The sequence below is a fragment of the Seriola aureovittata genome, chromosome 4 (genome assembly GCF_021018895.1).
Source record: "Seriola aureovittata isolate HTS-2021-v1 ecotype China chromosome 4, ASM2101889v1, whole genome shotgun sequence".
NCBI classification, from domain to species: Eukaryota; Metazoa; Chordata; class Actinopteri; order Carangiformes; family Carangidae; genus Seriola; species Seriola aureovittata.
This window is the reverse complement of record NC_079367.1, coordinates 11,789,888-11,805,197: the sequence shown is the minus strand read 5'-3', so window position 1 is coordinate 11,805,197 and position 15,310 is coordinate 11,789,888. Positions and strand designations below refer to the sequence as shown.

Below are 15,310 nucleotides of genomic sequence, written 5' to 3'. Positions count from 1 at the left end.
ATGACAACAACATACGGGGACACCTGCTTTTAACCGTCAATTTTTGACTTTTGTGCTCTGAATGCAGCGTTGCATGGTAGTGATTTGTGTGATCGCTCATTGGGGCGGAGGGCACAGTAAAGTTATGGAGGTAGAAAAAGGGGGAGAGAGGGTCCAGCTGTCAAAGAGACCTATGGGATCCTGTGTGTGTGGATATGTCAGTGTGTGTTTTTGTGCAAGGCTACTACCAGGCATCTCTCATCAGCCCGAAAGGGGTCAAGCATTAAGGCCATGTCTGCCTCCCTGACAGTAGTATAAAGAGGGTGGGGGTGTGGGAGGCACCTGAGCAGGGTGCACTGGTGGTGTAAGGTGTGTGTATGTGCCTGTTCTTCTGTGTGTGTGTGTGGGGGGTGTCAGTGTCAGAGGAAGAGAGAGTGCTATCCCCAAGGCATTTTTCATGTGCGTTGGAGCATTTTCTCCTCTATCGGCCAGAGGCGGCTGTGGTCCGGCAGAGGCAAGCAGGTGCCTGGACCAAACATGCACCCCACATCCAGCATCCCCGAGGTGAGTGATGGGTGAACGGGCCCGCCAGCAGAGGATGGAGCCCCCCACCACCCACTCTCCGGTGTGGCTGATGGATGGGAGGCCGTTCCAGCGCGCCCTGTGTTGTGACAAGCAGCAGATGTTCTCCAATAATGTTTATCAGCCGGGCCTTCATCTTCAGATGACACACACCTGTTTCCAGTCAAACAGGCCCAGAGAGGCCATCCATCCACTGAGCTCTGGGTGGCCACTGCACTGTTGGATCAGCTCTCCACACATAATGCCGGCAGAGAGCAGTGCCACAAATGAGGCGCTGGCACGCCAAAAGACATCTAAATGGTAAGATCAAGAAGTAGCTCCGGTGGAAGCCAAACCTTATGTACGCTTAGCACACGGCTGCACAGTTTTTTTGATTTAAGATGCTCATAGGAAAATGAGCTGATTCAGACATCATCTTGGTTCACTTAAAATGATCTCAGTACTTTAAAAGCCACTTTTGTTTTATTACAAATACATGCAAAAAAATGTTTTTTGTGCTTAAAGTCTTCTGGAGGAAAAAAATGGCCTTCTGTTGTACGCACACTGGCTTATCAGGAATTGTCGAGAGAGAGAGAAGGGTGCAGGAAACTGGCGATGAAATAGCCCGTAAAAGGTAAGATCGCATCATGGGTACTTTTTCACTGTAATTAAGCATACACCACTCTTTGCACAAGAGATTCTATCACTTTACTGCCATAGCTTCACGTCCCAGAGATAATTTCTGCCCCTCTGCATTGAACCAGAGCTCCCAGAAGGCCACAGTGTTTTGAACTCCAGCTGACAAAGCTGTCGGCTCAGATAAAGGAATGAAGGGGAAATCATTTCAACACGTTCCTGCACCATTTGCTTGGTTGTTGCCTGGAAAAATAAATGTTAAATGTGAAGGCTGCAACAAGATGCGTATCAATGAACTCTCCCACACTCTGTGGAATCCGTGTGGTGTGAAGAGCGTACCTTCGGGTTAGATGTGTCTGACTATAAGCCTGAACAAAAGTTGCATTTTTGTTTCAGCAGAAATCATCTTATGACTTTTTCTAACTAGAAACTATAGTTGAAGTTTCTTTTTTATTTAATTAGTGAAGTGTTGAAACCTAAATGTGTAGCTGTAGTTAGGTGTACGTTGCTATTTACACCACTAGATGGCACTCAAAATGGAAAAGAGACTGAAAGCTCTGTGGATCTAGTGGGATAATTATGCAGGCTTCTGGTATACTGTAATGAACATAACAAAGTACAAACATTTCAGTTGATACTGATGCATATATATTTAGGTTACTCCGACAATACCAGAACTCTAAACTGTTATTTTCACTCCTTCAAACGTGGAGCTGAAGGCCTGATGAGCTACTCTCTAATCTACTCCATGAGTAAAGAATGAGATGATTTCAATAGCAGACTCCAAGTGGTTCTGCCACCACGCCTGTCCTGATTAGAGTCGTCATATTAAAACCATGTGCACGGCTGTTCTGCTCTGTCCTGTGCTGAGTGTCCATCAATAACACTAATGACCTGTAGCCTCTAGGGGGAAAAACAAACAGTGTAATGAAACCACAACCTTAAGCTCTGGTGCTTTCCTAGAGGGAGATGGCAGGGGTGGAGAATAGACGAGAAGATATGCAGAGAAGAAGAGGAAGGGGAAGAAAATGACAGGGTGTGAGTGGCCTGCTCTGCACACACACTCACACACACACACACACACATGGGAGGACACCAAACCGACAGAGGAGGTGCTACCATTATTGTAAACACAACAAAACCTTGATGTGATGAATTTTGGAGTCTCCCCACCCACCCACACACACACACACACACACACACACACTTGTGCCAACTGTTAGCAAGTACCACTCTACACAAACACCCCCATCCCTCGTTGCAGACTACCCTCCCACACCCACCCATGCCTCCCTCTCCGAAAATGTTTCCCCTGGCGTCTGAGTCAGCATGGGTGCCAAGTCAATCAGCGTGAGAGCTGCCAGCTGTGATGGCCTCGCTCTCTCTCTCTCTCTCTCTCTCTCTGGGGCCGTGATGTATGTTCCAGCAAGGGGAGCAGGGCAGTTACATGCCACATAGGGCTGGCTGCGTGGACGGGTGGCAGAGGAAAGGAAAGGAGGGTTGGGGTGAGGACAGAAAGAAGGAGGGGAGGAAAGAAAAAAGCGGACAGTGGCTGAACAGGAGCTGTAATGAGGCCTGATGGATTCTGAGGCTGTGCCAGCTGCCCCATTAGCTGAGTGGCTCCAAGCCCCACCAACCGCTGCCCACAGTGTGCCCACCCGACCACATACACACACGGTAGGGACACAGCAGCTTGGGGATCCAGCCCCTTTGACACACACACACTTCACATTTAACTAAAACAGATTGCATTGACTAATGCACATTCTTATGTCTGACTTCCTTAGCTCTTTAAAACACACACACACACACACACACACACACACACACACACACACACACACACAAACACACTCATCTCAGGCTCTGCCAGCCACACTTCAATACACACTGAGCCCTTTATGAGAAGCTGTGGGTTAATGACGGCAATAACTCGTCCCAACGTGTTGATTAAGTGTGAGAGGATACATGGGTGACATTGGCATGCGCTAATCAACACTGATCAAACCGGTGCATGCACAGCAGTTAAATGTTAAGCTGCCAAACTCACCCAAGTGCCCTCCTCGCACCTCTTCACTGCCCACACACAATGACATTATGCACACTGCTCTGTATTCATAATATTTTGGTGTTCTTTCAAGAGGCAGTGCCTTTGGACTTTTGTCTGGGGTAAGTCCTTTATGTAGGTGATGTAATTACATGGGCAATTTGAATTGCAGTGGTGGGGGTGTGGTCAGTGAGGGGTGGTGGCAAAGTCCCACTGCCAGGTTAGTTCCCAGATGTAGTCAAGGTATAATCCCCGTTTGTTGAAAGCTTGTTGAGCGGTTGCTTCCAGATAGTTTTATTGCACCTGCAGAATGATGCATCATTTCCCTTTGCATAATCCTGATTACAATTGTCTCTGTGTTTGTTCCAGCTATTTAAAATGAATGTAGCAACGCCACCCCATAAAAAGGGCAGATGATGGTGTTTGGGCACTGGAAACTTTAAAATGGGATGTTCCAAAAAAAGCAGGTCAGCAGGCTGGAGTAAGTGCTTAAAAACAATTTTGATTTTATGAACAAAAATATTACCAAACTGAAGAAAAATGAACCCTGGGAAATTCCACAAAAAAACTACTTAAACCATAACATCAAAGAAATAAAATCTGCAGCCTCACAGCAAGCTGCCACCCGCTCTGTCTCTCTCTATTGACTTCTGACTGGCATCTTATCTTCTGCTTCTCACCTAACTGGAGCCTACCACCAGCTCAGATAAGTATGGGGGTGAGCTAACCCCACACAATCCTGTCCAAGCATGCCAAACCCCATACAACCATCGATACTAACTTTTGTTAATGCTGACAGTTCCCACTATACAATAAGCACCAGATATTATTCATAAGTGCACAAGTTTCACCCCACTGTTATCTTCTGCAGAACAGTTCTACCCATCTTCCCACATGTTCATGCCCAGTCCCTCACTACTACTAAGAAGACCTAATGACGCACACCTGTTTCCCCTTTCCCTGATTGAGCTGCCGATCAACCCCACTCACCTAGGCAAACAAATGAAAATGTACAAAGTAGGCCGACCCTTCCAAAATATCGAACCTACAGGCGAAGATCAACCACATCTCACAACCAATGTATTGAATAACTGAACCTGGAAAGAAACATCCAACTAAAATTACTGATAACCATGATAATGACAAAACAATGGTAATGTGGGGGATCAGGGCCTAGTGAAAAGGGAATGGAGCAGCCTTTTCACAATGAGACATAGATCATCTAAGTGAAAGTGTAAGTTCTTTTAGGCTAGTGCTGTTTTCATGTGCTATCTGGCTTCTGGCATAAATTACATTAATATGGTGAAACCGGGAAATATAATAAAGAAATAGTGGTTAAAGCAGTTATAATCAATAATTTTAAAATGACACTGGATCAAATGACTCATAACAAACATAATAGGGGCAGCTTGTAGTGACAAAACGACAGAGAATTTACACCCGAATCTGCAGTTCTCCTAAACTAGTTTTATAGTCTTTCAGGTCGTTGTTTATGTTTTGCGGCCTGCAGCTTTACTGTTTTGGTTCACTCTCACCGCTCTCACAGCAGCGTTTCTGGCCTTAGCAGGCAGCTGTTTTCAGCAGAAAAAGCTCTAAAAATAACCCACCACTGCCATTTGCTCAGCACCAACCAACTTACAGACAAGTTACACAGCTACTAGCTGGTGATTGTCGTGGAGCATTTAGCAGAGCCACATATTACTAATCAAAGAGATCAAAAAAAGAATAAAGAGAGTGAATTCAATTAACCCAATGCCAGGTAGAAACAGGACAATGATAATGTTGTTCTTTAGCTGCTGGAATTGTAAATAGACAACTGTATGCTAACAGTAATAGCAAGTTTAGGAACTGCAGCTACTGGATTAGCAGACAACTGTTAGAGAAAAGTGATGCTCTTGCAGAACTACTGACATGTACACATGATCATAAAGGCTTAAATTAGTCCACAATAGTACAGGTGGCCAAACTCATACACAGGACCATTATCACTGCCACTCCATTATGGCCCTGGCCTGCGCCATCACTACCATCACAGCAGCTGACCTCATCAAAGCTGGACGACCCATGCTGACCTCATCAACACTGCGTGACCCCCTGTGACCTCATCAAAGCTGGACGCCCCACGGAGCCCTGAGGGCTGACGACAGGCCCTAAGAAAACACCCCATCCATTAGGGTGCCAAGAGCACTGTAAATGTGGAGTGTCAGCGCCAGCCATCCTCACTGTCATGCCCAATTCTCCAACCCCCCACCCAAGCGGCTCGCCGGACAATGGAGCCGCTGAACCTCCAACCCTCCCAGCCACAATGTCCGCCCACGTCGGCTGGCAGCAGTGACAGAGGGGGGTGCCGGATGGGGAGGCCTGCTGCAGGATGGGACTCTTATTGAGCGTTTGAGCGATGAGCCAGGTCATCACATCTACCCACCTCATCCATCATGCCCCACAAACGGACACAAATAAAGAGGACACATTCCTGCCTCCGCTCCCACTACCACATTCAAGCCCTCTCCAGCCTTTTCTCTGCTTCCCTCTCTCTCTGTGAGCCAAAGCCTGGAAAAAAAGAGGACCAGAGTTCAGGCTCTCCCTCACTCCTGGAGGCCATGGGAGCGCCAGAAGAAAGCGCCAGGTGGTTTTCTGACTCATGTCTCTTCATTTAAATCTCTGTTTGGGCCAAAATGATGGGCAGCCAGAAGGACTATATAGAGTGTGGAGGTGTGAGGAAAAAGGGCGAGTAAAATGTTAAAGGAAACACAACCAGAGAACGGAAGACATGTCAATCCACATTGTTGTCCTTTATTTCTTAGTTGTTCCTCCCACAGTATTGAATTGAAATGCATAACAGTTACATTGTAGAAAGCATTAAAACAAAGTACCTCAACTTGCTGATTACTTTTTAAAATCGATTATAAACAAAACAACGACAAAAACAAACAAAAAAATCTGGTCCCTCAAAACGGGAGAATAAATGAAAGTAATCTGTTATTTATCATAAGTTTGGCACAAGGGATTAACATGAACCGAACGTCACACAAGCTTGCAGACAACCGTAGAAAATGTCAGATACAGATCTTACCAGACCAATCATGCGCTTATGAAGAAATTATACCTGGCTTTTTTTTTTTTTTCATTATTCATTCTTTATGTTTTTCATTTTTTACAATTGAATCATTAAATTGTCATAGAAAAAAAAAACCTAAGTAATATCTATTCATCAACCGGTTTCATTAGAAGAATAAGGAGTGAATTGTATGTTTAATACTATCCGGCACTCAAATGTAATCTACAAACCCCTTTGAACTCTGGGATAGCCCGGTGAGGAATCTCCCCATCACCTGGGCTAAGAGCAGTGCTATTCAGTAAACAAACTACAGTTTGCCAAGAAATAAATACAATTCTCAACATACAACAGCAAATAACAACAACAACACCAACAAAAAAACAAAAAAACAAAACAAAATCATGATTGTCTAAAAATGAAAGACACACGAGCATGGAGTAGCTAACGACTAGCATTCAGGCTATTTAGTGGTATTGTTGGCTGACTAGGATGGATTCAAGGGTTTTGAAAAAGACATATGCCCTTTACAGAACAACAATTAACTTCAGCACTGGCTACTTATCTCAGTAAAAAAAAAGTGTTTTCTTCTCTTCCACTAAAAAGACAATCTATTTATATCCTTTCACAGATAGCGCAGGCGGGCAGGATGGAGTGCAGTGGAGAACAGTTGGTAGACACTTGTGTACAGTGCTGTGATTGTGCAGACACACGCAGCTATGAAAACGCAGATGGGAAACTGGCCTGATTTCAGTTTAACAATTACGTTTTGTTATTTCTTCTTCAATACCTTTTGTGATATTAAAGCGCTGTTAGCGCTGTCCTTACATGGAGCGGTTTTCATCTGAACTGAGGTTGCTTCACCCCACCCTTCATTTTTATCATCAAGTACATGTATTTATGAGAAGCACCTGTGGATCTCTGGGGGTTAAAGGGATTTCTTGTAAAAACATTTTAAAGATATATTTTGTCAGACGAGAGAGTTCTTATGCTGTACGCACAGTGAAGCACACTAGGCTGAAACCGGCTGTCTTAGAGACACAACCAAACTCACCCTCTCAGCATGAAATGTTCTCCTTGCTTTGTATGTGCTGGGCAGTAAATGCAGTCTAGCAATGATACATCAGCACATCTTCCATGTCCACCAGCTGCCTTTGCTGTGCAAAACATAGAAATTCAGCAGAATAAATACAGCTATTATTATTTTACCATTATTATTTTCACCACATCCTGGTTGGTGTTAATGTAAGAAATAAATTTTAAGGTCTCATGGGGACATTTTTGCTCTCTATCTGTTGGAGATTTTCTTGGGCTGGGGCTGGGCATGGTTCTGCATGGACAGTAACCCTGCTTTGTGTGTAAGGCGCTCCACTCAGCAGTCAGATGGGCTGTGGTTCTGCTCAGCAGTCACTCTGTGGACGATCAGGGGCCCCCGCAAATAGCCCCCTGTAATGGGCTCCCAGTGCCATCGGTCAGGGTTGGGCGTTGAGAAGTGAAAGGGAAAGCGCAGAGGGGTGTCATCATACATGGCTGAGGGACTGGATTGCGCTGGATTCAGCAGCAGCCCGTGCCAGACTGTGCCACATGGTGGCTGGGGTGTGGGTGGCTGGGTGGAGAGAGTCCTTTTCAGCCAGAGACAGCATCATGGCGTACGCCTGAGAGAGAGAGGGGGCGAGACAGATAACGTTTAACAACCATGCTTCAATACAAGTAGTAATGTATATTTTATAGGCAAACATGCATATGGACTGTCAATGTTTCTGTTACCTGAGACTTAGATTTCCTAAAGAGTGGCTGTTTGACTGCCTCGTTCAGGGAGGGGGAGCCAAATGATCCGTCGTCCTCATCTCCATCTCCTTCGCTCAGTTCACTTTCCTCCAGCTTGCGCATGTCTGAAAAGTGACGAATATGATCCAGGGCTGAGTAGCCGCTCTGCTCCTCCTCATCCTTATACCTGGAGGTCAAGCAGAAAATTTCAAATAAGACATTTTCAACATACTTTGGACAGGACATAATCATTTTCACAATATAAAATGGTGTTTTAGTTGTGTGCCTCTGTGTTGAACTTACCCCCTGGGAGAGGTTTTGCAGTTGAGGTTCAAGTCATTTGGCCCAGTGAAGTCCATTTCGTCTTGTATGATGTCATCACTAAGGTTGCTTGGGAGCACCTCGCCTTCCGGTTTCCCAGGGGTGTTGCTAGGCTCCTCCCCTTCTTCTTCATCAGCACCAAGCTCCTCCGCCTCCTCGTCTTCCAGGTCACGTGACACATGGCTGGCCATCAGAGGCTTCTCTTCTTCAAATGGCCCGCCATTTAACCTGCAGACCACGAACATTGATAAGATCAATGCAGCCTGATGAAGTAGTAGACATTTTTAGGAAGAATAAATGACAGTGACATCCACCTTATTAACTGTGCATTATAGATATACACCGATTTAAGTTTAAGAAAAGAGAGAGCAATGAACAAAACTGAAAATCGAAATCTGTGCTTCTTAAATTAGTAACATCAGGAAAGAGGCACTGGAGTGAAAACTATACAGTGGGTTAGTAAATCTACTGGGTACTGGCTTTTGTCTTTAGTGTTTTGTTTCCTAAAAGTGCATTCTTTCTGAATATATACAAAAACAATGGAGCGCATGGAATAAACAGCCGAGAGGTGGATCTGAAGCAGGACATGGCAGCTGGGATAGAGCAGAGCCGGAATCCCGTTTGTCATCGAGGCTCTGGGGCCCCTTTGGGCACAGCAGCACTGGGTTGATCGTTGCAGTACTTAACTGGAGTGCTCTGCCTCTCTCCTTGTTTATTTTCTCTGCTATCTCGTATTCATCTAATAGGCAAAATATTTAGCTGACAGCCCCATTTGGTGAGAGAGTTATGAGAGCATTGCCAACCGGCCCATTCCTCTATCCCTGCGGAGGGAGACAGGGCCAGCTATCCAAACTGCCTGAGTCTTAATCTGTCCCTCTGTCTCAGCGCCACAGGAAACCACCATTTGGTAAATCATCTGGAACCACATTAAGACTGATTCACTAATTACACTCTGGGACGTCTTTCGTCAGCTCCCAAAAATGCTATTTCTCACACAAAGGATTCAGAGATGAGGACTGAGAACTGGACATGGAGAAGTAGACAGATAGGAAACAAAACACATCAAGCACATCAGCACATAATTACAGGACGCTTATAAACAGGATACCTGCACTGGATTTTAAAGGGATGCATTTGAGCGTGCAGTGACTCCAGAGGAGGGAATTATCGCAGATTATATTTTAGTGCATACAGGATCTTTATCAGCAGCTGATAATATTGTGCTTTCGACAGAGCTCCCGCTGGGACAGAGAGTTTGACAAGGTGGTGTTCGTGCTGTGTTGAGCTTGCAGGGCTGAGAAGAGGGACTAGCTCCGCGAGAGCGAGCGAGAGCTCTGTGATTAAGAAAACAGATTCGCTAATTACGCTTTCAAACGTGGTAATTTGCTGAGGATAAAGTATCTATCAGAAGTAGTCAGGAGAGAAGCACTTTGAAAGGAAACACGGGCCGACCCTTTGACCCCACCCCCTCTACCCTCTTCCTGTAGGCAGACATGTTGGTTCCAGATGTGCTGCACTCCCCCCTCCTGCCTCTCTCCACATCCCTCTGACGCTCTACCGCCCGGTCCTGCTCTCACAGGCCTTCTGCACAATCATACACCAGTCTGTGAGATCTCTATCTGGCCTTACAATCTGCCCTGTGATCACACCAACGTGAGGCACGTGAAAACAAACTCAGGGACCTGAGCAGACCTCTCAGCTGCTATCCGACCTGATCGCAGCTCCAAGAATTTATTTGCATAATGCTCAGGCAAAGTTGCATGCACGCAGATATCTGTTCGTACGTGTGGCCAAAAGGCAACTGATATAAAGAGCTCCTGCACATTTCCACAACCAGTGATTATCTTAAATGTCATCACAGATGATTGCTCTCTACTCCAGACCCCTGAACATGATGTGATTATTAACGAGGGCTGGCTGGGTGGTATGAAAATGCAAGTCCAAAATGGGCTGAAAGCAGCTTATTCTGGCCTTTTTAAGTCCAACAATGGTGAAGCCACAATTACTGTAAAAGTTCAGCATGCAGTAATGTAGGTCTGACTAATAGATTCAGATAAATAAAAGTTACATGATGTGGAAGTGTATTGGTGAGTAGTAATTTATCAGTAATCATACTGGAAGTTCTCGTTAATATTTGTTTGTAATCATCATATTTTTTTTTTCTCTGTAGATGTAGATTTGTTCAGGAAAAAAAAAAGCCCTCAGAACACATGAATCTGTACTCACCCTTCCTCAGACGGGTCTGGGGATGTCTGGTTCTGGCCGGTGTTGCCGATGAAATTTCTTATTTCATTAAAATAAGAGTCTTCTTTGTCGTCCAATATGGCACTGCTACTGTCCAGTTCAGACTGAGGGGACGACATTGCAGTGCCTGCAGAGAGAAAAAATATTCCAGTTTCATCTCTAAAGGTACGTTTGATATTTCAAAACACTACAAACACAACTTCTAACTCTTTTTTTATTGTCTAAAATGAAAATAAAAAAATATGCCATGACCCTTGTTTGTCTGCTCCTGTTAAATGTTCCACAAGTATCTTCAAACAGAAACACATTCTCTTCATTGTCTGTATCTGCTGGTTACAATGTGTTATTGAAGTCAGTGAAATATTCAAATCCAATTTTTCCCCACTGATGTAATGGTGGACCCATTACATCACAGGGACAAATTGGATTGTGCACCATGTTATACACATTTCCACTGAATTCTCCATGAATTATTTGGTATCTTTGGAGACCTTAAGATCTTGACTACAATTTAAAATAAAGTTATGCTGCATTTGACAATGTTTGGCCACACAAAATGCATTTGTAATGATGGAGCTGCCAAAGTGTCTGTGAGGTTTAAGAGGCTGTGGTTTTATTATTTTAACTGTTGGGGGAAAAAAAAGCCTTTGCTGCTTAACATTTTCAATCTGTTGTCTTTATCACAAAATACCGTGTGTGCACTGTCATCCACAGAGACTCAGTTCACACTCTGAATGTGCTGAAGGCTACGCTGTTTGTTGCTGTCGGCTGCTGGCCAGGTGTCACTGCTCGTTCTGCTGATTCAGAGTCAGGCTGATGCAACCTATCAAACCTATAAGCTGTGCTGCTGATGAAAGCAGCTCATTCAAAAAATATTTGCGCTGTTGCAGAGGTAGATGACAGATTTATATTATTTCATTTTTCAGCCTCTAAAATAGTTTCCAATCATGAGTAAATTATGATTTTTGTTAATCAGCAGAAGTATTTATAAATCTCACAAATCAGCAAACCAGCTCTCATTTTCTTTGATGAAATACAGGGGAAAAAAAGTTGAAACAGGAAAGAAAACGTAACATTTCCACAGTCTACAAACCAGAAACGTATGTTGACTTTTTGCTTCTCACCTGACAGGTTGCCATTCTCATGCTTCTTGAGGTGACGGTCCAAGTTGGTCTGCTGACCGAAGCAACGGTCACACAAGTGGCACTTGAAGGGCTTCTCCTTGTTGTGGATGTTGCGGATGTGACGTTGCAGGTTGGAGGAGATGCTGAAGGAGCGGTCGCAGTATTTACACCTGCAGGAAAAGTGGAGACATTTCACTCAAACAATTATTAAATGTCAAAAACAGAAAAACACAGATGCTGCTATTCATAAGTAGAACTGTACTGCGTAATGAATCAGGAACCCACGGTTTGTTCTGTGGGAACCATAATGAGATACATAATGTAGTACACACACACAGACACACCGACACACACACACACACACACATACAGACAGTCCCAGCAGTCCCACAGTCCCAGACATGATGGAGGAGCTTGTTTAAGGTGAAACAGCTCTGCCTCTTATCTCCAGCCAGCGCAATAAAATTGCATTCTTCTCTCACAAAATAAGCACGCAACAGATTTGGTTCTAACCCTGCAAAATTAGAACCTCTTGCCAAGTTTCTTCATGCAAAATTATACAAGAAGATTACATCTTTTCTTCTGGTGGAATTAGCTCGCTCGATTGGCTGTCCCTCAGGAGCCCCCTGGTTATCTCCACAAAAAATTACAATAAACAGCGGTGATCTTTAATGGCATGCCAGCGTGTGGAGTGCAGGCTATCAGGCTGGGGCAGTAGAGGCCTGCGTCTATCTTTCTCTCTCCCCTGTGGTCAGCAGGCCTCCTCCAAGCTTTGGGCCAACATTCCTCTACCTTAGTAACTACAAAGGCGAGCGGTGCTAGCCAGGGCTCGCTCATTATCCAAATGTAGTAAATGTGCAAGATTAATTTTTACACGTGCACTGAACTGCTGCTGCATTGTTACTTCTACCTCAGCAGCACCTGGAAAATTCTGCAGTGTTGATGTGAGAAGAGGGAGTCTTTGTTAACGATTTCCAAAGTCTCCCTAACACAAAACAAAATTGCTATGATTACTATTATTATTACTATGGTTCCTGAAAAAAAAAAAAAAACTTGATTCTGTGATAACCTTTTTAGTTGGCAGGAGAGCTTTACTTGGTGCGGCAAGTAGCCAGTGGGCTTGCAGATGACTACGAGTCTTGGCCTCAAACGCACAAGAGAAATGACCACAGCTGCCGGGCCTGGACATCTGCCCGCGCTCCTCATCTCCCCAATTTTCCTCCGAACTTCCTCCCTTCCCCTTTGCTCTACTCTTTTAACAGCCCAGCTTCAAACTCCCAACCCCCCCACCCCCGTCCTGTCACCCAGGCGACGGACACCATTTTTCATCAGGCAAATTATTTAGCAGTAGGATAATTATTCCAGGCTTTTACGGCATAAGAAAACATACATAAACTCTGTTCTAACTGTAGAGTTCCCTGGGAAAACATCCATGTGCTGTTTACAAATGAGCTGAGCCTCTCTGTCTTTCTGTCTGCTTGAGAATACACTGTTCGAAAATGTATTTGCTGCTTTCGCTCAGATTTGTCGGGAAAGAAAATCAGCTCTTCACAGGGGATTTAAAATGCTATTGTGCAAATTGAATTCCTGACTATACGGTAATGTGCCTATAAAGTATTGTATTGTGTGTATTCCTGGGAGTGAGGAGGATAGATGAGGGGATGCTGACAATGGCGAGAGAGGAGGATGATACTGAGCCGACATGTGTCTTCTCCCTTGCAACAGCTCAGCAACACAAACCAAGCTCCAAGAAGAGACAGTGTGTGTGAATGTGGCTCTTCAGACTTGTAGAAAGAGTCTTACCTATATGGTTGCTCTCCTGTATGAGTCCTGAGGTGGCGGGTCAGGTTGGCAGAGCGCGGGAATATTTTCCCACAATATCTGTAATATAATAAAAAACACATTTTAAAGTATGGTTTACCTATTTTACTTTTGTTATCTAAAAAACTGTATTATCTAATTTTCAATAACTCATCCTCAGTAACACATGGCCACATAAAACATAAAATAACACAAAAGCACTTGTAGAAAATACTAACATTAAAGCATTTAGAAAAAAAAGAAACATATGGCATGTATACATTAAAAGAAATTTAAATAATAATACATGCTAAATCAGCTGCTATGGTTACCTGCATGTGTAGCGCTCCTTGCCTTTGCGCAGCAGCGTCTCTGGAAGTGCAGAGGGTGGGGCTCTGAAATCAAACATGGACGGGACGGAGCGCAGCAGGTCGCCAGACTCCGGCTTCAAGGAGCCAAACGTCTCCAGCTTCTCTGCCATGTTCTCGATGGCCGACATCTGAGGAGACAGAAGAGACAGAGTGAAGTGGTTAGTGTTGTGCTTAAAAACATACTGAATGCTCATTTAGCATTGCAAAGTCCAACATGCATAGCAAAGAAACTGATGCTGAAATGGAGTTTGATCAGTTCTGACAGCTGCATCACTTATCATGACCATGTCACCTGTGGTAAAAAAATAAAAATGGACCAAATTGATCTAAATCAGAAATGAAAGATATTATCTTAAGCTGTGAGAGTTCACTTGTCTTTACACTTGTTGAAAATAACTCAATGGTTATTTTCACAGCTTCGATACTGTAGGTAGCCACGGAGCTATGCTGCAAGATATCACTGTACACCTGATTTAGTTTCTGATTGCAGTAAAATGCAAAAGGCAAAATGTATAATTTAGGCTGATGTACTGGTAGGGACAAATGTTCTAAACACTGGAAGAATTACAGCAACCATACATTTTTACATTTGCTGTGGACGTCTTTACATTAACCACAAATAGATTTGATTCTGATTTACAGTTCAGACTCTTACTGAAGATATAATTAATACATTCTGCACAGATCTGTTCATATCTGGTTTGATTGACGAGCCTTGTTTACAGGCATCATACCAGGTGAAATGAGGTGAAACGGGTATTGGGTGAATTCTTTTTATGACGTTCATTAATGATTCATGCATAACAAGGTCAAATCCCTGGTATATGTGTATGACAAGTACATGTGATACTGCTTCAGAACTTTACACAGGTGTGAAACTTTTTATGTGTATTTCATTCCAACACTTGCTCTTGTGCAAACACACATATTCATGCATAGTAGATACATAAACACAAAGACACACACACACACGCATATATAGGATTAAGGACTGCAGCCAATCTACTAATGAACATTTGCTTTCATCAGATACTCTCTGAGGAGATATGTATGTGTGTGTGTGTGTGTGTGTGTGTGTGTGTGTGTGTGTGTGTGTGTGTGTTTGAATGAGAAACTATATGCTGCATGGTGGCCGTAGTTGATTAATTACCATCGATGTGTGTGTGTGTATGTGAGAGAGAGAACAATGTATTTGTAATACACGTGTACATGTGAGTGTGTGTGTGCAGAATGTGTGCACTTATAGACATGGGCATTGTATGTGAGCGTGATTGTACATGCTTAGTGCGTATCTCTGTGGTGTCAGATACATGTCTGTGTGAGTGTGTGTGTGTGTGTGTGTTTGTGTGTGTGTGTGTGTTTGTGTGTGGCAGAGGAGTGATTCATGTCCACTGCTGGGCTGTAA

The 15,310-nt window shown here is 43.9% G+C and overlaps 1 protein-coding gene across 14 annotated transcripts in view; it reads right to left on the bottom strand.

Annotated features, from left to right (window-relative positions):
• Window positions 1-5,990: 5,990 nt before the first annotated feature.
• The window catches only part of mecom (MDS1 and EVI1 complex locus), a 133,296-nt gene continuing 123,976 nt past the window's right edge, over window positions 5,991-15,310 (bottom strand). For all 14 annotated transcript variants that reach the window (XM_056373849.1, XM_056373844.1, XM_056373852.1 and 11 more), the window contains 7 exons: window positions 13,867-14,033; window positions 13,538-13,615; window positions 11,735-11,904; window positions 10,593-10,737; window positions 8,349-8,594; window positions 8,046-8,232; window positions 5,991-7,933 (listed from right to left, as the gene is read on the bottom strand). In XM_056373849.1, the coding sequence (XP_056229824.1) occupies window positions 7,799-7,933; window positions 8,046-8,232; window positions 8,349-8,594; window positions 10,593-10,737; window positions 11,735-11,904; window positions 13,538-13,615; window positions 13,867-14,033 (1,128 nt within the window). In that variant the 3' untranslated portion in view covers window positions 5,991-7,798. The remainder of the gene's footprint in view (window positions 7,934-8,045; window positions 8,233-8,348; window positions 8,595-10,592; window positions 10,738-11,734; window positions 11,905-13,537; window positions 13,616-13,866; window positions 14,034-15,310) is intronic.